The 22,721-nt window shown below is 51.2% G+C and overlaps 1 protein-coding gene and 1 long non-coding RNA gene across 2 annotated transcripts; one reads left to right on the forward strand and one right to left on the reverse strand.

Annotated features, from left to right (window-relative positions):
* The first annotated feature begins 330 nt into the window (after positions 1-330).
* On the forward strand, positions 331-18,210 carry RHBG (Rh family B glycoprotein). The gene is made up of 10 exons (XM_067569595.1): positions 331-565; positions 7,450-7,636; positions 8,739-8,889; positions 9,444-9,591; positions 11,073-11,239; positions 12,061-12,198; positions 12,704-12,837; positions 14,689-14,810; positions 16,211-16,284; positions 17,110-18,210. The coding sequence occupies exons 1-10, from the start codon at positions 376-378 to the stop codon at positions 17,188-17,190; spliced, it is 1,392 nt and encodes a 463-aa protein (XP_067425696.1). The 5' UTR covers positions 331-375; the 3' UTR covers positions 17,191-18,210.
* Positions 16,008-17,104, reverse strand: LOC137167438 (uncharacterized). The gene is made up of 2 exons (XR_010924112.1): positions 16,966-17,104; positions 16,008-16,138 (listed from the first exon to the last, which is right to left on the reverse strand). It is a non-coding gene; the product is annotated as an uncharacterized lncRNA (long non-coding RNA).
* Positions 18,211-22,721: the final 4,511 nt, after the last annotated feature.

The following is a 22,721-nucleotide window of genomic DNA, read 5'->3' on the forward strand; positions in this document are numbered from 1 at the left end:
ACTGCAGTGGCGTTACAACTGATTTACATCAACCAGGGATTTGGTCCCATGAATCCATACCTGGTGCTTCTGTCAGTGAGCCATTGTCATCTGTCCTAGCAGGCTCTCCACATTCCTCTGCTCCTGCCTAAACAGACAGCCCGCTTGCAAGCACGCAGCAATTGAGACATGAGCAAATATTTTCTCATCCTCTGGAGTTGTGCTGTGGTTCAGTGGGAGGGACCCAGCTGGCAACTCATTGACTTGCGGGCGGGGCTTTCCACAAGTCATTAACAAAAGCCTTGGCATAAGTGCAGAAGCTTGTTCACTTTTCCACCTGCCGCTGGTTGGAAGATCAGTTTCATTTTCATCTCGCCCCTGCTTTCTCCTTTCAGCATGTCTGGCCATGCAACCAACCTCAGGCTCAAGCTCCCGGCAATCTGCTTCCTCCTCCAGCTTCTCACCATCATCCTTTTTGCTGTTTTCGTCCGTTACGATCAAGAGACCAGCGCCCGGCTCTGGCACGAGGAGCGGCGGGATCACAACAAGAGCAACCGGGACAACGACTTTTACTTTCGCTACCCAAGTGAGTACAGCCCTCCCAACTCGTCTCAGTTTTCAGTGGCCTGTGTCCTACCCATCGCCAAGGCCAGATGCCATCCATGGGAGGGAAACCCAAGTGCTTACATGTTCCACGGCCCCTCTCTGTGATGGAGGGCGCTCATGTCAAGGGCATGATGCCCACAGTCACTTAAACTCCAGATAAGCCCCGGTTTATATGACAGCCAGCTTCTTGGCTGATCTCTGGGATTGAACCAGAGACTTCCAGAGCCTAAAACACAAATCTCTACAGCCGGGGGCTGTATCAGACTCACAGCCTATCTATCTTAGGGCTTGTATGCTGCTGCCCATCCCCGTAGCATCTGAGCACTTTCCATGTAATATCAACAGCAGTAGCAGAGTCCATTGTGACTCAAGCACGGAGGGAGACATATGCAGTACAGGGCCAGCTTCTCAAAGGCATTGAGGTGCCTAACTCCTGTTGAAGATCTGGATTACGCTGACCAACGGCTGATACTTCCAGGGGGAATTTAAGAACTTAGAAGTGCCCCCAAACAGGTGTCTGCTGTTGGTACCATCTTGGTTTTTCTCCTCGGTGCAGAAAGATCGCGCAGCGCATGGGAGATGCAGGCGAGGCAGGTGCCGGCTGTGTGGGGATTGAAACAGGCTCATGTTGAGTTTGAAACTCACAGGAGTCAGTGGGCAGCGCAACTGTACGGCGAAAGCTGACCCTTTCCTGGGGTCTTAGAGTTCAAAGCTGGCCTCCAGAAAGGGAGCATCCATGTGACAGGGCAGGCCTTGCAGAGCAGAGGAGTTGGGGGGCTCGTTTGGAAACTAAAGCTTGAAAGATGCTAGTGATTTCAGGGGGAACAGAGGGCGCTCAGCGCCCTGCACCAGGCATGCAACAACACCGGGTTGGAATTCCCAAGGAGCTGCTCTGGTGGGGAGCATCTTCTGAGTCAGGCAGGCGCCTGGATCTCGAGAGAACAGGGTTGGAATCCCTGCTCTGCCACGACATCCGTTGGACAAATCACTTCGGTGATTCTGCAGTTGCGGGGTGACGGCATACCCCAGCCAGCTCGGGCACCAACAGCAGTGAGCCGTGGCAGCGTGGGCTAGCCACCAGAGGAAGCTTCTGGGGACTGCTGCATGCTGCTGCAGCTTCACGGCTCTTGGTACCCCTGCTAGGTCGATCGACGCTCGCTTAAGCGCGTCCACATGTGCTGCAATCTCACCTTCGCCTGCAGTGTAGACACACCCCGCAGCACAGAGAGACTGAGGGTGCATCTACACTGCCATCAAAGACCCCTGGTGCTGCTGGCCTGGATCAGCTGAGTTGGGCTGGGGGAGCTATAAAATTGCAGTGCAGGTGTTCGGGCTCAGAAACCCCGCGCGGGGAGTTGGTCTCAGAGCCAGGGCCCCAGTCCAAACACCTCCACTGCACGTCTGAGCCCCACAGCCTGAGCCAGTTGACGTGGGTTCTCAGATTGGGTGCCCTGGGTTTTTTTTTAAATCACAGCGTAGACAAAGCCCGGGTGTCCCATCTTACGATGGAGATCATCTGCCTTTGTCTATTTCGAGAGAATTGGGCTTTGCACCTCCAAAACCATGTTAGAATATTCTAGAGCAACTGTTCAGACCCCCGTAGGATTACTGGCTGATTACCACTGACCATGCTGTAGAAAACCCAGCCTAGAAATGTTAGCCAGTAAGCCCCAGAAACACTGGACCACAACTAGAAATAGCGAAAACCATATTGCACTTTGGAACCCCGCAAGCTGACGGCAGGAAGCCTGGCCCATTACTTTAGAAGCCTTCAGGAGGGTTGTTAATATATGGGAGGACAATATATTGCTAGCCTGTTGTCTGACGGGATCTCTCTTTTTTATTGTAATAATCTCACACTGTGCACGCTGCTCCTTGATCAATATAACTAATGCCTAAGCCAAAAGGGAGATCGTTGCACTGAGCTATGCATGCACTGAATGCAGCATGACAGTAGATGGTACACTTTCCCAGCCCTGGCTCATCTCCTGACCTGCTATTTGATCTTGGATAAGTCGTGTGCCTCTCTGTTCCCATTCCTCGCGCCTGTCTATTTGAAATATGGGGCATTGCCAAAAAAAAAAAGGTTCTTAAGCAGCTAAGACTATAGGGGAGCCTGCAGTTTATTTTACCAGCAAATCTGTGTTAAAACTACAACTGACTTGTCTTCTCTAGCGTCTACTGCTGTTTGCAGTAGTGTTGTTGTTGCTGTGTCGGTCCCAGGATATTAGAGAGAAGATGCCTGAAGAAGAACTCTGTGTCACTTGAAAGCTTGTTTCTTTCACCAACGGAAGCTGGCCCAGTAAAAAAATATCACCTTACCCACCTTATCTTCAGCAGGATTTTAACGCTTGCCAAGAACACACTTCTCAAATGACATGCTCATAAGGAAATGTCTCTTGCTATCTGTGCATATAGGCAGTAGCACAGCTGGCCTCTGATTTCGGTTGGTGGTTCTAGCTGGTGATAACCGCTGCTTGGCAAAGCTATTCAAACAACTTTGCCACTCATAAATCAATCCCTCCTGTCCCCTAACCATTTTTATTGCTCTCTGCAGAACTTTGTTTCGTGTTCCCACATGCCGGCTGTCATCATGGGCCACTGTGGGATATTGATACTGGGGGAAAGTTCTTCCATTTCATGTCCACGGAGACTTTCAACTTCACCCAGTTGGAAATTCTGATGAAACATTGGTTGGAATTTTTCCAATCTGCTCTGATTTATGCCCAGTGTGGCTTGGTTATAAGCTAAACTAGATACACACCACTGCAGAATGGCTTTAGGGCTTGGCCCACCAAAGTCAAAGAGAGAGAGCTCTGTTAAATTCAGTAGGCTTAGATCAGGTTGCGGTTGAATAAGTCACATGTTTTTAAAATCTCCATTGTGCTTTACTAATTATAACTGCTATTTAGTGCTGTCCTACTATTATTACTGTTTCTTAGCTGTATTACAGCCCCACTCATGGATCAGGACCCCATGGGGGTGCCAGAAAATAGTGCTTCTAATCTGAGTACCAGCTAATCATTCGAATGCCTCATTTTGCACTGCTGATGCTTCCCTGCTCCAGTACGGAGAGCCCAGCACAAGCAGAGAGGTCACTGCACGGCTGGAGGCGCGCTCTTTGGAATGAGTGCTATTGCGAAACACAGGCGCTGACCACTCATGGGGATGGAAAGTCCCGTGACTGCTGTCACGAGTCAGGGTCATTAATCCTGATATCCTGGTCAAATGGCTCAGGGCAGCCAGCGAAACTGCAAGGCAACAGGTTTGAAATGGATACGGATCAGACGCTGATAGGAATAAATGAAAGCAGCCCCCGGTTGCTCTAGCTAGGGGGACAGAATGAAATAAACTGAAACTAAATGCTCACACTGCAAAAGCTAGCGACAGAGAAATTAGGTTTGTAGTGTTGTAGCCGTGTTGGTCCCAGGATATGAGAGAGACAAGGTGGGTGAGGTCACATCTTTTCTTGGATCAACGTCTATTGGGGAGAGAGACAAGCTTTCGAGCTACAGAGAGCTCTGCTTCCGGGCTGGGAAAGGTCCTCAGAGCCCGTCTACACTTAAAGCACTACAGTGGCATGGCTGTAAACAGTACCTTTGCTGTAGACGGTACCAATGTCGAAAGGAGGGGTTCTCCCCTCGGCATAGGTAATCCCTTGAGCTAGGTCGCCAGAAGAAGTCACACATAATTTATGCATATTTTAGTGTAGACCAGGCCACTGTCTTTATTAAGGCCTGGTTGATGCTTGAAAATTAGGTCAGCATAACTACGCTGCTCAGCGAGAAAAAATCCACTCTGCTGACTGGTGTAGTTAAGATGCCCTGACCCCCAGTGTAGATGGTGCTAGGTGGATGGAAGAATTCTTCCATCCACCTAGCTGTCACCTCTTGGGGAGGTAGATTATCTACGCCGATGGGAGAAGTCCTCCTATCCAGGTAGGTGGTATCTACACTGAAACGTGACAGCAGTGCAGCTGTGCTACGGTAGCATTTTACATGTAGACAAGCCATAAGTCTCTTATTTTTAGAGAAATGAGGGGCAGTTTTCTGTAGCTAGTGTAAATAGCTACATTGACTTCAACAGAGATTTGAGAATCAGTCGTTACTTTGGAAAATGTTGGCCTTATTATTCTGCAATACCGCCGAGGGAAGGAACGTTACCTAGCGTACAGATCATTGGCCTGGGACTCAGGATTCATGGGCTCCACCCTTACCTCTGCCACTGCTAGCCCTGAACTGCTCCCCTAGAGCCACTCCGGACTTTCCTTCCCAGTCTGAACTTGCCTTTTCCTGTTCAGCTGGATAAAGATTCCTGCGGTCAGATCGGTCATTTTTTTTGTGTGTGTGTGTGTCTCCCCGCCCCGCCCCCGGTCATGGGGAAATGGAACGGGAGCTGAAACCGCCAGTGTTCCTGGTACAAAACGAAAAGCTCCCAGCGAACCCTGCGTCTTACAAATCTTAGCAACTTCTTGGCTTTCCACGACTCGCCTGCGATCCAGGCCATTTTCCGCTTGCATGGAAGCCCTTTACAAGCGGAGGGGTGGGTGGGTGAAAGCCGAGAAGGCAGGGCAATCCCACGCCTAGAGTGACTCAGCCAAGCAGATGCTCTACAGGTTCTCGCAGTTCCCTCTGCCAACTTTAACGCCACCCAGGCCTGACAGAGATTCACTCATCCCCCCCTTCAACACAAAGAGACGTCTACGTCCTGGCAGGAAAGAACATGGCCTGAAGCTGAAGCCACTGTAGTGTAGATGCTTCCTGTATCCAGGGATGGGGCTTTTCCACCAATGTAAATCATCCACCTCTCTGAGAGGCCGTAGCTCAGGGGTCTACAACCTTTGGGAAGGGGAGGCCCAAGCCTTCCCCCGCCCCTCTCCCATGGGCCCAGTGCCCTGGCCAGTAGCTTATGGGGTGCCCGGTGCCCAGGGGCAACTATTTGTATTTGTGTCACTACCCCCCCCCATTCAGCAGTGGGGGGGTTCTGCGGGCCCATTTCCTGCTCTCCCTCCGCTGCGGGGGTGGTGGGTGTAGCGGGGGTGGCGTACTGAGGGGGGCCATGTCCCCGGGCACTGGCCTGGTGGGGCACCGGCCTGGGGGAGCACCGGCCGGGCCCTCCTCTGAGGAGCTGCACCCCGCTGACATCTTCGGCGGCCCTCCGATGGGGAACGGGAGTGAGAGGGGCAGATGGCCCCGGGCTGCCCAGTGGCGGGGGAAGGCTGCCCAGCCCCTGCGCACCCGGGGTCGCCGCAGCTCCTTAGATGCGCCCAGCGCTGGGGCAGAGCAGGGGCTGGGTTGGCGCACAACGGGCCCTGGCCAGGAGCCTCTCCCAGCCCCAAGCAGTGCCACGCGGTGGCCGTTCCCCCCCCCCGCCTGCTTTGTGCTGGGAGCGGCGCGGCTCCGGGCAGGGCACTGCTGGGCCCAGGTGCGAGGGGAGCAGGGCCGGAAGCAGGAGCGGCCACCGCACGGCGCTGCTCGGGGCCTGGAGATGCTGCTACGCTGCCAGATCAGTGCAAAGGGACCTTAATCGTGGAACTGAGAATCTGGCCCACAGTGCGTTGCACAGGCTTTGCATTGGTGTACACGGAGGCAGAGGGTGCCGGACAAGGGAGAATACGACCTTCCTACTCCGAGCTGCGTTTGGATCGCGGGTTTCAGAGTGACTCCACAGGAGGCATGGCACGTGGCAGGCCACATTTCTGCGCTCGTTTACACTGGTCTAAAATCCACTGACCGGTTTTGAATTATTCTCTCACCACCACTTGACTCCCGGAGCCAGGGCTTTATCACGGACAGCAAATATCAAGAGACTTGTGATAAAATTGTGAGAACTAGCAGTGATCTGTAACAACTCCCCACTTTTGTAACGGGAGGTCTATGCATGAAAGGTGCTGTGTAATGGTTAAGAATGATTGTCCATGTTCCCATAGGAACACAGCGTAAGGTTCTGGGTGGAAATGTAACTCCTACAAGTGCTAAGCTGTTCGTTAGGCTTCTAAACCAGGACTTCGGCATACGTAGCCCTGATCAGCCTGAAGAATTTCAAAGTGCTTTACAGAACAGGGATCACCTGTTGTCCCCCACCGAAATGCAGCCACCTCTGGGGTGGAGCACTGCACTTCTGATTCTTCACGTCTGCAGAGGAATCATTTCTTCTTTGGTAGGGAAAGCGGCGGGGGGAGTTGCTCCAGTTGGAAGTTGTCCAGAGCTCTTGCGAAAAGGGTCATGGGTTCTTTCCAGTCAGGACCTTGCTCTTTACATCTCGCTCGAACGACGGTAGAACAAAGTGGTGAAGCACACTGCACCAGTGGTTGTGCAGCAGCCACTCAGTGAGGTCATCATTCCCTGGGCCAGACCCAGAGAAAGGGTCCACATGGCATCTCTCAGTGCTCAGGGCATTCTCAAGGTCGCTTGGTTGCTGTCATGCTCCGGGTGCTGGCTTCCCATAGCCAGACAGGGGTTGCTCTGTGTCCTGATGAAAACAGAGGGGAAAGAAACGGTCGTGGGAAACTCTCAGTACATTTGTGCTGCGATGATCCTAGCACTGTAGCGTATGTATCCTCTGGATCTTATTCCTGACAGTGAGTTCAAAACCATTTTGAAGTTCAGAAGCAGTTTCAAATTCAGATTTTTATTTTTTAAAAAGGAAACACAATATCAACATTTTTGTGGATTTTCCCCATCCTGGGTTTTTTTGGACCAATCATAGAGCATGTCAAAATCTGTCAACTTTAGAGGTTTTATTTTTTGGTGGGGCGGGGGAAGAGGGAAATAAACATTTCTGAAAAAAATTTGTTCACAAATTATTTTCCCCACTCCTCCCAAATCAAATCCACTTGTGACACTTTCCCCTTCCTTCCCCCAGGTTTCCAGGATGTCCACACCATGATCTTCATTGGCTTCGGTTTCTTGATGACCTTCCTGAAACGTTATGGGTTTGGCAGCGTGGCCTTCAACTTCCTGACGGCGGCGTTCGCCATCCAGTGGTCTACGCTGATCCAAGGGTTTTTCCACTCCTTCCACAATGGCAAGATCCACATCGGAATAGAGAGGTGAGTGTGCAGAGGCCTAGGTGTCCAAGCGGGTAGAGGAAAAGCCTAAATCTTGCGACACATGAGGTCATTCCCAGCTCTGCCACAGAGGGGCAGGTCTCTGTGTTTCAGCTCCCCATTGGTAGACCTGGAATGACAGCCCTGCCCTGCCTCACAGGGGTTGTAGGAGAAAGGTTCGGAGGCGCTTGGATATATGCATCGTGCCACATGCAGTCCCACATACAGCTTTCCTTTCTGTTCCAGCTCTAACCCAGGTCACCACGCCGAGGAGCGCTTCAGAAATGCCTGTAATAAGAATGCCACCTCTGTTGCCTCAGCCTGGTTGCCTCATTTATTCCACAGTTAAAAGAGGAGTTTGCAGTAGGCACCGGAGGGGGATTCTGGAGACCTAGGCTGAAATCCCACCTCCCTGTGTGACCTTGCACACTGTGTCTGTCTGGGTCTCAGCTCCCCAACTGTAATGCAGGGACAAGAGCTCATTTCTCTCGTCTATGTAGGCTGTGAGTTCTTCGGGGCAGAGAGCGTCTTTCGCTGTGTGCGTGAACAGCACCTAGCGTGATGGCTCTCTGATCTCAGTTGAGGCTACTATAATACAAGTAATAACGGAAGGGCTTTTTTCACCCATTAGATTAAGGCTAGACGAGCCCATTAGATCATCCGGCCTCCTGCGAAGCACAACGCAGGCCAGAGAATTTCATAGACGTGAAATCCTCAAGCTAATTTCTTTACCCTTCCATCTGCTCATCAGCGGAGCCTAGCATTCATAGAAGATTAGGGTTGGAAGGGACCTCAGGAGGTCACCTAGTCCAACCCAAGCCTCTATGGATGGAGATTTCATCACTATTCCACCAATAGCATTTCTAGTCCGATGTCTCCAATCACACTCCCTTAACCGCCTCTTCCTTTCCTTCTCGGGAAGACCTTTCACCTGGACACCCTTGTGAATTTCGCAGCCAGCGCCGTCTCCTCTGTGCCCATTAAACTGCCTGCCGGCTGAAATTCACTCAGGTGCAGGGGTCCTTGCATTATTTAAATCTAGAGGCAGCGCCCAGAGGTAACCTTCTCTCACAATCTGTTCTGCTTTCTTCACTATTCCTGCTAGCATGATCAACGCGGATTTCTGTTCTGGAGCTGTCCTGATCTCCTTCGGAGCAGTTCTGGGCAAGACAAGCCCCGTCCAGCTGCTAATCATGGCCTTATTCGAAGTCACGCTCTTTGGTATTAATGAATACATCCTGCTCAGCGTCATTGGGGTAAGTCACCCTTTTCATGGCTCTTCCGGTCCCCAGAGGAGAGGACGGTCTAAGCTGGGTGACAGCATGGCCAGTGGGTCCAGTAGAGCCGAGCAAATACATGACTTGCTCGTTCAAAGGCTAAATACATTTTTAAAAAATTGTTTTGGGTCAAACTAAATGTTCAGTTTGTTCCGAAATGTAATTATTTTCATTCAGGTTTTGTGATTTTTACCCTCCACTATTTACTTTTTTTAAAAAAAATCCAGTTATGTTTGGTTTGGGTCCTTTTAAAATGTGTTTAATTAAATTAAATTAAAGGAAGCTTCCAAAAGAAAAATAGTTTTCCAATCAAATGTTTAGATTTTAAAATAATTTTTAGGGTTCCCCTCCTCCGCCCCCCGATACACGCGGCGAAACTGATGTGAATTCGCAACACATTTCAGGACTCTCGAATCTGCATTTTTCTTTTTGCCGAGAGCGTTTTGGCTGAAAACCCGTTGCCCAGTGAAATCCAGTCTGTGTGTCCTCCTGCCCCCCTTTCAGCAGCGTGCTTTCCTTCCTCTACCATCCAGGCAAAGGATGCTGGGGGCTCCATGACCATCCACACCTTTGGGGCTTATTTCGGATTGATGGTTTCGCGTGTCTTGTACCGGCCCCAGCTGGACAAGAGCAGACAGAAGGAAGGCTCCGTGTACCATTCAGATCTCTTTGCTATGATCGGTAAGGACTGAGCACACATAACTCAAGCCCAGAAGTGGGCAAAATCACGTCAGAAGAATCAGAAAGTCACGTCTGAGATGTTTTTAGGGGGTTTGATCTCGAGACCCCCCCCTTACTCAAACGACCCCAGATTTGGACCGTTAACCTTGTCCCTGACGTTTCAAAACAATCCAAGCAAGCGTGTGTATATTAGGGCACTTAGAAAAGCCCTCTGTTAAACAGCAAACAACACAACTACAGATGGGCAAATCGCTGATTTGTATGCTCAACGGTAGTTAGGTGGGGGGAGGAGGAAGGAGTTTGCGTCAAACAAAACCTAAAAATTCAGTGAACCAAAAAAGTCCATTTTGCGTCTATTCTAGAGTGAGGATTTGAACCCAGATTTCCCAGCTCCCAAATAAGTGCCCTAAAGATCAAAGGTATCGGGGCAGCAGCAGCGCCAGCTCCTCATCTTTTGCCGTGAATTGACACAAATCGTTTCGGCCGATTCACGAATAGTTTTGGGTCGACCGAAACGGAATTTTTCATTGACTAAAGTATTCATCGGGAAAATTTCGCCCAGCTCTGCTCTCAACCTTTGCGATAGCAGAGCTGCTGCTCTGCTATAATATAGCAGGGAGGTCCCAGGCCCACCCAATGAGTGTTCGAAGGCCTCAATGCTTAGCTTGAAGGTTCATTTGCGTTTAGACCCTGATCCCGTGAGCACTTACCCATGTGCTTACCTTTACACACATGGAGCTTAGCAGGACTGCTCTCATAGGTGTGAAGTGAAGTACGTGTGTAAGGGCTTGTGGACATGATGTGAATGGGAATCAGAATCACTAGCGCCCCTTTACACCGCTTTGGCAGTTTAAAGGGTCCTTAGAGGAAATAAGACTCAGGCCCAAGTGTATTTTATTTGTCTAAAAACCTCTTCCTCCTTCTAATTAAATTGCATCAGAGAGTCATAAGTGGCATGAGTTTTAGCCAGACTCAGCCTTGTATTTTAGTAGAGAAGGTGCAGAATGAACAGAGAGATAACTTCCAGAGCAGGACTGAGATGCACCAAAGGGTGTGCTATAAATGGGCACAGGCATAGATAGAAGAGGTAAGAAAAATGGAATTTTCATGGAAAATTACATTTTCCCCTGAGAATTTTCCATTAATTTTTTGGGGGCTTTTTGGTGAAAAATCAGAAACTGAAAATTTTTGGTCAAAGTGTTTCGTGTTTTGATTTAAATGAAATCCAACAACTTCGCCTTTCATCGCTTTCTGGTTTTTCCAGTGGAAAACAGGAAAATATCAACCAAGAAGAAAAATGCCTGTGACCATTTTCATTTTGGTCAAAGACCCATTTTTTTAATCGAAAAAGAAAAAAATTGTTTTGACGAGAAGCGGCTTTGGACCAAAACGAAAAACCTTCACAGAAAGTTTTCCACCAGCTCTGGGGGAAATGCCCTACATTCACAATCTGCTTTCAACTTCGCTTCCTTCCCACGCAGGAACAATTTATCTGTGGCTCTTCTGGCCTAGCTTCAACTCGGCCATCACAGCTCATGGCGACGACCAGCAGCGGACAGTCATGAACACCTACTTCTCTCTGGCAGCTAGCACACTGGCCACCTTCGCCATGTCAGCCCTCGTCAACGGGGGAGGCAAACTGGACATGGTGAGTCAATTTGATGGTGGGTAGGTCTTCTTGCTCCTGCCGGTCATATTTCTCCCTTTCAACGAAATCCTCGGCGTTTTGGCCGTAAGGACTCTGCTACGCACCGCAGGAGAGCAGCCCTGATCCTGGCAACTTTGCGGAGATGCACAAGGGTGGGGTTCCCTTTGTGTAGGCCTGTCTTGCCAGATCACCCTTCCCATGATGGTGGATGGGAACTGTGGTGAGCTCCCACTCGAGACTCTCAGCTGCCCCGCCCTCACACCACTTAGCGGGAGACCCCCGTCTCTCTCCCTCCTGCCCGAGATTTTTCCAAGCTGCACTGTGATATTCCCAGCAAGCCAGTCTGCCTAAACAGGCCAGCGTCTGCACTGAGTCTCTGGAGAGAAAGCAACGACCGGCGTACTTGCTCACCGTTGTAAGTTACCACCCAGCCCTTTTTAAGCAAGCCCAGTTATTCTCAAGGTAGCAGCATTACAAGGAAAAGGTATTAAAAAAACAATGCAAGAACCTACCCCCGTGCTAAAAGGCTGACCGGAGGCCACCCCAACTCCAGTCTCGGGCTCCAGCAGGTGGCAGGTGTAAATGCCATCAATAGATAATATGGTCACAATTCTCACCTCCTGGGCCTTCTAAGGTCTGTTTGGACAGGCTTCCCCTCTCGGGGGGCTGCCGTTTTGAACCGTGCAATCCTAACACAACTTTGAAATTCTTTCCAACTTGGCTTTCCCACCCGCTCTTCCTCCCGCCTTCACTTCACCTTACCAGCATCGGGCGTGGGAATCTCTGCTGAGCCCTGCCCCCCCTGTGCTCTCCCCCTCCAGGTCCATATTCAGAACGCGGCCTTAGCCGGCGGAGTGGTGGTTGGGACGTCGGGCGAGATGATGCTGACGCCCTTCGGTGCCATGATCGCTGGGTTTCTCGCTGGGTTCATTGCCACCTTGGGCTTTAAATTCCTCACCGTAAGTCCCGCCGGCTGCCTTGTGCGCCACAGCCCTCTCGTGGCAGGCACACGCCGCGCCCCAGAGAGAAGCAGGCTGTGTCCACGCTGCGGCGGGTCGCTCCGCATGCCAGCGAGAGGACGTGGCGGGAGGAGGCGGTGGGACATCACGCTGCTAAAAACAGCCGGGAAGATAGGGAAGGCCCTGGTCTTTACGCTCCTTTCCTGAGCCCTACCTTACCATCCACGCTGCTCTTTGTACCCGTGGGGGGGCGGAAGCCATGTACGTACTCTGCACACTGCTGTAAGAAGCGTGCCATGTAGACGTGCCTTCAGACAGGCCCCCAGGGATGTCTACATTACACCAATGGGTTTACCAGCCCCGGGCGCAGTCCAGGAAGGTGGCGTAAAGTCACCGTAGCCCTCCCGCCCCTTGGACTGCGCCTCTTAGACACTCACCCCAGAATCTCGCTCTGAACGTGCCGCTAGTTCTTTGCGTCCTCACAACCCCTCTGTCCTCTCTCCAGCCCATCCTGGATTCTAGATTAAAGATACAGGACACCTGTGGGGTCCACAACCTCCACGGGATGCCGGGCATCCTGGGTGCTCTGCTGGGAGCCCTGGTGGCAGCTCTGGCAACGCAAGATGTCTACGGCGACGGGTGAGAACCGCTCAGTATGCCAGTCTCGCTCACGTGTGTGTGTGGTGGGGGGGGGGGGGGGCAAATCCTTCCTTCCAACACTCCCCCTAATGGATTCCTTGCGGTCTATCGTAAATTGCACCCCTCCCCCTGCCGGTGATGGAGTGGGTGGGATGTGAAACGTAGGCAGCTCCATGCAAGCCAGGCATTGCTTGCGCACGGCTTCGCAGAAGGTTAATTAACACCCCACCTCGTCCTCTGCTCGCTAACTCTGTACGGCTCCCGAGAGGCAGAGAACCACTGCACTGCTCTTCCCTAGGAGACCGTATTTCTAGAGCAGCGGTTCTCCATTTTTTTCAGTACCAGGCCCTCTTCCTGAGTACCAGCATCAGATCAGGGGTGCCTTATGGAAAAGGCAGGACAGCTACAATATCCCCTTCCCCCCAGACACCTGTTTGCAACCTAGCTGGTAGGGCAAAGCCTACACATCCAGGACCCGTGCTTTACAGCTAGGCTTGTCAGCATTCGGCTTTTCTGTAATATTTTCAATGGATAACATAGATGTTTACTTTTAACACCCCCCCCCCCCCGGTTTTTATCTATTTAAATGGTTGGGGGAAATTATGGCGGGTGGTCAGACAATGGAGGCCGTCCGACAGGATTTGGTTAATGACAGTAGAGGCTGAGATCCATAGAGTTAAAGAGTCCACGTCACAAGGCGATATCCTTAAATCAAACTGTAGTAAGTTCTCAAGGGGCTTTGTTCTTACTTTGCCTGACTGTACATTTCAATGAGCATCGATGGAAATATTTTCCGGGGGGGGGGGGGGGTGGTGTGTGTGTGTGTGTGTGTGTGTGTGTGTGTGTGTGTGTGTGTGTGTGTGTGTGTGTGTGATCGACGTTTGCCAACTGTGATAGGCTTGGTAGGATTTGATTTTTATCTGTCTATAGCACCTTCCAGCCCCTGGTGCTTTACTTTACTAGCTAGCTAAGCCTCATAACGCACCGCCCTGCGAGAGAGGGTGTTATTATTGCATTCATAATGATGGGGAATCCGGAACATGGAGAGGTGAAGAGAATTGCTCAGGGGCAGGACTAGGTCTCACAGTCTCTAGAGATGAGTGATCTGCTTCGGGGTTGAACCTCTGTGCTGAGACTTGCTGAGACACGAACACACAAATTTGTTGGGAGGTTAGTTTTAAGAAAAGGCCTGGTTACCATCCCCTTCCCTGGGAGAATTGCCAGCATGCTCCTGCAGATCTAATGGTTGCAAAGATGAAGTCATCGGAACCTCTGCACCTTTTGATCTGTAACTATTTAAGAGCCGCAGGGGCCACTGCTGTGGTGCCCAAATGCTTTCCCTGCTCCAGTCTGAGGCTGTGGAGTTGCTTCTGCGCTTGCACCCCACTGCAGTGGACAAGAAAATACCCCTCCAGCAACAGATGCATCTGATCCAGCCCCAAAGAGCCCCTGCAGGGGGACAAGGAGAAGTCCCAGCAGAGGTGGGCTGCAGAAGTTGAGGACTGTCCCTCAGCTCCCCAAATCCTCCCCATCCTAGCACCGCATCCTTCCTGCTGCATCTAGACAATCCATCAGTCCTTAGAGCCCTCCTGGGCCGCCACAACTTGGCTTTGATGCTGGTGCAACAAACCATTTGCCGGGCCCATCCGCAGAGTTTGAACAGGTGACCTTCAGCTCGATGAGCAGAGGTGCTACGGCTCAAGCTAATGGAGTAGCTTCCTTGGCTGCCAGCGGTAGTAGAGTCTTATCCTCTTAAATGGATCAGGCGAGCGATGGAGGACAAAGACCTACCTCGGGCAGCAGGAGTTACAGGCACTTCCAACACATACTTGGCTCTTGCCTGTCTTGCAGGATGGCTGATGTGTTCCCTTTAATTGCTGATGGGAGCCGGACAGCAACGTACCAGGGAGTCTGCCAGTTATTTGCATTACTCATCACGCTGGTGCTGGCTGTGGTCGGAGGAAGCCTCGTGGGTGAGTTTTGTCCATCAACGGAGCATGATTTCACTGTGGTCAAAGTACTCCAGGAACATCACGCGGTCACATTACTGCAGCATTTCGGGGGCGGTTTCAATAGCAGTTACTGCTGTTGCGGTAGCACAGGTCTCAGCAGAGATCAGGGCCCACTGTGCGAGGCACTCCACAGGTGTAACAACAGAGGGTCTTTGCCCTGAAGACTTGACAGTCTAAATCAGCGGTTCCCAGCCTTTTTGGCTCGAGGGCCACAGATACCATTTTTACAATCCCCAAGGGCCGCCCGCCTAGCACCTCACAAAACGCGGCTTGACGGATACGCCATTAAGGGCTACAGATCACTGCAGAGTTACCGGAATGTTTTGATGCCACTGGGCTCAGTTTTACATTCACGATTTTACACCGACAATTGACTCGCAGCCCGTCACACGCTCACAGACAAAGCACCCGTGTAGACGAGGGACGGTCACTCCACACCGAAGCGCGTGGCCTGGCAGCTAGGTCACGGCGGGTGGCCTGCAAAGTGCGGGCCAAACTGGAAGGCACTGGTTTTAGAGTCCTGCCTCTCTCCGCAAGCATGGTGGGTCCTGGCTGCTCCGAACCCCACCCACCCCACTGCAGCCAGACGGAAGGAGTTCAGCGGGGAGGTTGCCTCCCTCCTCTCTGATCTCCCGTCCCCCTGGCTGCTGCAGGGAAATCGCACCCGTTCGGTACCCCCATGCGCTCCACCCGGGTCCTTAGGCAGCAGCTCCCTTCTGCAGCCAGCGGGAGGGGAGCGGTGGGCCACTTTGAAAGACCCTGCAGGCCACTTTTGGCCCCTGGGACACAGGTTGGGAACCAAAATAGGCAATACAGAATCGTTATCCACCCTAAAATGACTTGACTGAGGTCACACAGGGAGTCTGTGGCAGAGCCAAGAATTGAACCCAGGACTTCCACGTCTCAGTCCAGCGCTTTACTATTATTGTTGGTGTTGTGGTCATGCTTCAGCACTCCAGTCAGGGAAAGCGCCCCCTCCCCCCGGTGCTAGGTGCTGTACAGACACAGAACAAAAAGAACCTTGCAGTCCACATAACCCAGAGCCCACCTTTCTTTAGTTAGAAGACTCTCTGAAATACTATAATCACCGAGTGCCACTAGAGGTCAGCGTAAGCCAAGGCATCGGGAAATCAGCGTCTGTTCCAGCTCTTAGCATAGCCAGCAACTGGGACGCGTTTTTCCAGCTTGGGTGGCTGAAGTTAGACATCCAAAATGCAAGCTGCAAAATCAGTCAGCCTGGTTCTTAAAGGTGCTAGGCCCTCGCCGCTCTCACTAGACTAGAAGAGGAGCTGCGGGTGATCAGAAAAGAAAAGGTAGAACAGGTCAAACTTTTCCACCCACCCCTCCTTTGATGTTCCCAGGAGCTGTCTTGAAAATCCGCATGCTGGGGTCCCCTCCAGACACACAGTGTTTCGAAGACGAGATCTACTGGGAGGTGAGCCCTTGCTTGTGTTTTCTTTTGGTACAATAAAAAATGATTAGGGTCCCCCAGGCAGCAGATGCTGTTGGAGAGAACTAGCAGACGGGGCACCACATATTATTATGTATTTCGCTGTAGCACTTAGCAGCTTCTACAAGGATTGGAGCCCCATGACACCGTGTGCTGCCCGTACACACAGTGAGACACAAAGTTATCGTCCCCATTTCACAGATGTGGGCCAAGACTCAGAAAGGAAAAGGCCTGATATTTCCAAAGCGCCCAGCAGCTGGCACCACTTTGCGAAGTGGTCAACGGGAGCGCTTGAAAATGGAGCCCCCGTGTGATTTCCCCAAAGTCACCTGGCAAATCTGGCTCAGCACTGGGAACTGAACCCTGGCCTTCTGATGATTTAGTTGGGTTGGCTCTGCTTTGAGCGGGGGGGTGGATTAGATACCTCCCGAGGTCCCTTCCAACTCTAATCTTCCATGACTTTATGAGTCCAGGCCAATGACTTAACCAAAAGGTTAACTGTGACAGCAGTGATGGCTGGGAGCCGGGAGCCATGAAGTGAGTACGCTCAGGGGCTCATGGAGGGAATAGGTGCGTTTGCCCCGAAACTGTCACCAGCATCCTGGGGGTCGCTCGCCTTCAACAGAATAGGAAGAGAGTTTCCCAGTCACTGTGTTTAACACTCACAAATGCTCCTGGCAGGTGCAAGCTGGTCACCCTCCAGGCCTGGACTCGCCGCCAGCGTCCCTTCCATGCAAGGTTTCTGATTCTCCCAAATTGATCCGAGCAGGGAAATACCCAGTGTCTCACTGCCTCTCTGGTTTCGTCCAGGTCCCTGTGGATCATCCTGATGGATATGGACACATGACGGACGTGAATTCCGAGGACCCGGAAAGGAGCGCAAGCGTCTAGTGAGATTTCCCTCTTTGGCGAGGCTCTGCATCGGCAATCTTCAGCCTGCTCACCATGGGGGCCAACCTGATTCAAGCTATCCAGCATAGGGGGAGATCTTCCAAGCGTTTGCAGGCCGGAAGGGGCCTTGGTGTGGACTTAGTCTGAAAGAGCCTCATTTAGCCTGAGTGTTGGACAGAGATGTCGCTTGTGATGGGATGAGAGAAGCCAGGGCCATGTTCTCTACCTCATCTTACAAGGATCTACTCAGTGCATTACAAATATGTCCCCATTTGTGCCTGTTCTCGCCGTGACATCCACCCTCTGCCTGGAACATGAAGAGACTGGAAGCCAGGATCAAAGTTCTCATGGGGCTACTGCCCTGTCCACCCCAATTCTAGCGCGATCGCTGTCCGGGTTCCTTTAGAGATGAAAGGCAGGTGATGCAGATAGGAGGCTAGACTGAGAGAGCTGGGTTCACACCAGCCTAACTGGACTAATGCAAAACTGAAATAAGAGAATCCACCCCGTTAACAGTGGCTTATCTTCAACCCCTTCCTAACTGACTTAAGTTAAACCAAAATAAAGCACGCCGACTGAAATGATCACGTCCACGCTGCCTTTGGCACTGGTATAAAAACCACACCTTTAGTTTAACCAGCCCAGCTCTGCATGTAGACAAGCTCTTACTCTCTCTGGGCCTCAGTTTCCCCTCTCTGTATTAAAAAGCTAATCCTTCTCGAGCCCTTTAGATCTTTGGGCAGGGACTCGTCAGACTGGCTTGAAGTCATCATCGCAACCTGGCTTCTATGCAGTTATAGCAGTACGAAGGTGCCTCATACCTGCACAGTTTATATTCCCCTTCCCATACAGGAATAACTATTCCAGTATAAAGCACCTTCAGACTGGTTTAACTGCAGCCACACTAGGGCGATTGCACCGGTGTAACTATATCAGTCCTGCAGGCTTTTGGGCTCAAGGAATGTGTTGTAACCATGTATGATGTGGTTTGATTAATAAATTGTTTTATTTTTAAATCAACGGAAGGGACTGAGATATACTAAACCACAAGGAAACGTGTTAGTTATTTATCACAAATGATTCCATTCTTTGTTCAGGGTGAAACACAGCCCAGTGGAAGGGGCCTGGGAGTGGCCGGGAGGAGAACTTTCTTCTGTTCCTTGGCTGACCTTGGGCAAGTCACTTCCCTGCCCCGTGCCTCAGTTTCCCTATAGGTACTATGGGGACTATGATCCCGGGCCACCTTTACAAAGTGCTTGGAGATCAATGTATGAAAAGAGCTCAGCGTGATTGCAAAGCGTACTCGGGGCACCACGGGTGGTCACAAACCGTAAAATCACCTGCGCAAAAGTTTTTGAACGAAGCCAAACATCTTCGTTTTCTTGTGGAGTCTCAGAATTTTTTCAGGGAAACGACTTTGAGCCAACAACTCTTGGGTGTCTCTGCCCCCCCCCCCCCCCCCCGACTTTAACCCTCTTTCACCCTTTTCCAGTGGGGAGAAAAAAGGGGGAGAAAATCCACCCTTCTCCCCCACAAACTTCCCCAAAACTAGACACACGAGATTTTGATTCAATGGAACGACATGAAGTTTTCAACTTTGCTCTCCTTTGTGGAAGAATTCAGTTTAGAAGGGAAAGTGTCTTGGAATGTTTTATGTCTGAGCCATCACGCACCAGAGGGCGATGTAGCCTTGGACACGTGCGTCTATCCACCCTGCACACTCAGGTCAGTCTATGGCGCAACAAAAGACCTGGGGCAGAGAGTCCCAGAGCCCCGCTCAAACCCCAGCTTGCACTGCAAAGCTCAAAGCAGCAGCAGAGACATTCCTGCTCGGCCTGGAGCCTGGGCTCTGAAACTCGGCGGGGGTCACTCCAGTCAGGAGGTATTTTTTCTGCAATGCAGAGGCGCAGTAAGTCACACCAGGCGGTGCTTCCAAAGCCAGCACTGGAGCGTCCACACTGCCTTGTGAAGCTGGGCTTACAAGTGCTGGACTCCCATGGGAGTTAGGCACCTAAAGACCTTTGAGGATGCAGGCTTCAGGGACACAAGCTAGAGGTGGAAATTGGAGGGGGGAAGGGGTACAAAGCAGCATGTGAACCTAGAGAAAAGACCCTGGCAGGGCTGGATTAACGCAGGGGTTTAGGGGTTGCAGCCCAGGGCCTCAGGCTAAGGGGGCCCCGCAAAAATAGGGGTTGGCAACCTTTTGGATGCAGTTTGCCACGTTTTCCTCCTTCCCCCCCCCGCGCTGCTCTCCCACATGCCATGGCCAGGAGCCGCTCCCGGCGCTAAGCGGCGCCGCTCAACATCATCTCGAGTGCCACATCTGGCACGCGTTCCATAGGCTGCCGACCCCTGGTCGACATGTTTTAAGACTGAAATGTAGCCACGGAACGGCTTTAAGTTAAATAAAAGGCAAGTTTAGTGTAGCATTAACAGCCCCGATGCCATAATTGTGATCATTTTGTTTGAAATGAGGAAAAAAGACTTGTAGACGGGGGCCCCGAGCCCACAGGGGAGTTAATCCGGTGTAGGCACTGGGACAGATTTTCTACCGAGAGCAAGAAAGAGATTTCCTCAGATCCCCAGGAATTGTAAGATACGTCTCATGGAAAAGTGCCATGGAACGCCGCCGCCCTGCCCTGGCAATGAAGGAGACAGCACTGTGAGATATAGCAACCTGTCACCAGCACAGGAGTGACAAAGGATCAGTCCCCGGCCTGGGTGGGTCCAATTGCCCCTGCAGACACCTGACGCCCAGAGCTGGTCAAATTTCCTTCTGCCCCCGCAAAACGGAACACCCACAAGCTGGAACATTTTCAGCCCCAAACTAAAACATTTTCTGGGTTTTCAATTTTCCAACACCGCAGCCACCCAATTCCCACCGGAAGCAGACACGTCCCATGAACCTTTTCATTTTACCCCAAACCCAATTTCTCATTAAAAAAAAAAAAGCTCTCTCTCTTGGGGGCAGGTCTGCCTTCTGACACTGCGGGGACATCCCCACTGTGAAGGGAAAAAACGCCCGGCACCGAGTCTCAGAGCTCTGGTTAATTGGCACGGGCCCGCAGGGCTAAAATCAGCGGTGTGGATGCTCCCGCTCAGGCTGGAGCCCAGGCTCTGAAAGCCGGCGCTACACGTTTTTCTTTGCAGTGTAGATGTACACTTTGGCAACACTTGGTCTAGCTCCCCTGCATCTTCCAGGAGCGGGGGCACCTGGCCCCTCGATGTTGCAGGGAAGGGGTGCTGTGGATAGAGGTCGGCCTTGCATTAGCTTCGCTCAGCCGCCCTTTGTTTCTTAACAGCCTCATCTCCCCCCTCTCCGGCACGCAGAGCGGATGTCTGGCTAGGGACATTCCCGCAGCTGATCACCCAGCCAGAGGAAGCGGTTATCTCAGAAGGCCACCTCCAACTAGGGGGCTTCAAGCTCCTATCCAGGTTCTTTCACCACCTTCAGCCCTGCCACCCAGACCCCCGTTTGTGCCATAACCGCCCGTCTGGACTAATGAAGCTTCCCTTCTCTCTCTGGCCTCCTTGCAGCCCACCTTCCCCACGCCCCAGCCTGGCCAAACGGTGTTTTCCCTGCCCGCCTCTCCCAGCCGCATCCCTTCACGAGTCCTGCTCTGGCTCTGCGTCGCGGTCGGACCTGCCGCCCTGGCGGTCACGGCCCTTGTCCGCATCTCATCTCGGACGCCCACTCAATTCTGTCCCCCCAGTGCAAGCCTTGGCCCCCTTCTCTTGTAAGAATCTCCGTTCCTTGCCCCTCGCTGGCCAGCGTGCCAGAGAGTTCCTCTGATCCAGAGAGCCAGAGAGCCGGCTGGGACTGGAAAGCCAGCAGACAGGGTTTGATGAGGATGCCTGGCACTGACACACCTCAGACCTTGCAGGAGCCTGTTACAGGAGCCAGAAGACAGGTCCAGAGTTGATAGCTACAAAGTAATAAACAATAGTAGGGGAAGGAGGGGGGCCAGTTCCCTGCTGTCATGATGTTAAATCTGTCAGGTTAAGGGCTCAAATATGCGGCGTATCTGAGCCCTTCTTCTGACAGATTTAAATCTTTGCGTTAGGGCTTGAGGCTGGTGGGACATAAGTGAAACTGGAGGAAGGGGGCTAGGGTCCAGGAGGGCCCTAATCAGTTGCCAAAGCCTTGCAGCAGGTACCACTGGCCTCTATGTACACTGACAGCCAAGGAAGCAGTCAAGGCCTCATTGTGCTTGGTGCTGTACATATACCTAGTGGGAGACAGCTCTGCAGGGTAGGAGGCTGATGACTGAAATAGACAAGACAGGCAAAGAAAACCTCATGTTCCTCATTTTACAGATGGGGAATTGAGACCAGAAAGACTTGGGCCCAGATCCTCCAATGTATCGGGGCACCTAGTTCCCATGGATTTCAATGGGCGTTAGACACCTAAGAACACCCCAAAGACTGGAGGTTTCATCACAAGATTCCAGGACAATCCAGGAGGATTGGCAATCCTAGCTGCCACAGCTTCACTGCTATAGGTATGGAAGCTTGCGTTAAACACACAGCTTATTAAACAGAGCTGGGTGGAGTTGTTTATTTTGACTGATTGCTTTTTTATTGAAAATGCATTTTTTCAGGACCCCAAAACTGTTTGTCCAATTCAGTGAATGGTTTCAGAGGAGTGGGGAGAGGAATAATTTCAAGAGTTGATATGATTTATTTAGATTTTTCCTTTCCAAAGAAAGTTTTGATTTCAAATTTGGGCGATTTTCTGTCTTTCTTTTTCTTTTTGAAATGAAAAAACAGCTGAATAAAATGAAAAGCTCCGAAACAAAAAAAAGTTTCAAAGTGACTGACAATGGTTCGGTGGACTTGAAATGAATCGGAAAACTGCAGAAATGATGTTTCAAGGCAACTCAAAATGTTTCAGCCAATTCAAAAACAAAAAACTTTTTGGACTTTTTTTTTTTTTTTTTTAAATAGGATTAAAAATTTTGAAAGAATCTGTTTTCAGTTCAAACAACTGGATTTCCCCCTCCCCTCCCAATTATTTTTGGGTTTGGTCCTCAAGCTAAAAAAATCCATTATTCACTCAGCTCTGCTATTAAACGTTATCCCACATATGCGCACACTCGAACACTCACTTTCTACCTTTTGGAGTCATTTTTTATTGGCCTCCCTAACTCTTTCCTCCTCTTTGCACTTGGTTAAGAGCTGGGAGGGACTAATCTGCACCCTCTCATGGAGACAAAGACATTTCCCTTGCGTGACTGTTTTTTAAACCAGGCGTGTTGGTTTAGCTTTCAGAACGGAAAGAGATTCTCTCTCTCAGACTGCCCCCACCCTGGCAAATTAAAGGGGAAGTTACTCTTATGGGGAGTAACGAAGGGCTAGATTCACAAAGGGGACATGGGTATTGTGCCCTCTCTCCTTGGCCCAACAGACACTATATTATTAATACAAAGTGGAACAGCTCCGGCAGGAGAGGTTGGGAGCGACTCCTCACTGCCCTGGAACACCCACTAGCGTGGTGGTTAGGGTGCTCATCAGAGAGGTAAGAGACCTGG

The sequence above is a fragment of the Emydura macquarii genome, unplaced genomic scaffold, assembly GCF_026122565.2.
Source record: "Emydura macquarii macquarii isolate MOO-44397 ecotype Brisbane River unplaced genomic scaffold, CSIRO-AGI_Emac_v2 contig_2924, whole genome shotgun sequence".
NCBI lineage: Eukaryota > Metazoa > Chordata > Testudines > Chelidae > Emydura > Emydura macquarii.

What these genes read in the sequence shown, in the direction of transcription:
- RHBG (XM_067569595.1), top strand. Translation starts at nt 376, where the DNA reads ATGTCTGGCCATGCAACCAACCTCAGGCTCAAGCTCCCGGCAATCTGC. An exon ending in GGGGAGGCAAACTGGACATG is followed by an intron (nt 11,240 to 12,060) that starts GTGAGTCAATTT and finishes CTCCCCCTCCAG; the next exon opens with GTCCATATTCAGAACGCGGC. An exon ending in CAAGATGTCTACGGCGACGG is followed by an intron (nt 12,838 to 14,688) that starts GTGAGAACCGCT and finishes CCTGTCTTGCAG; the next exon opens with GATGGCTGATGTGTTCCCTT.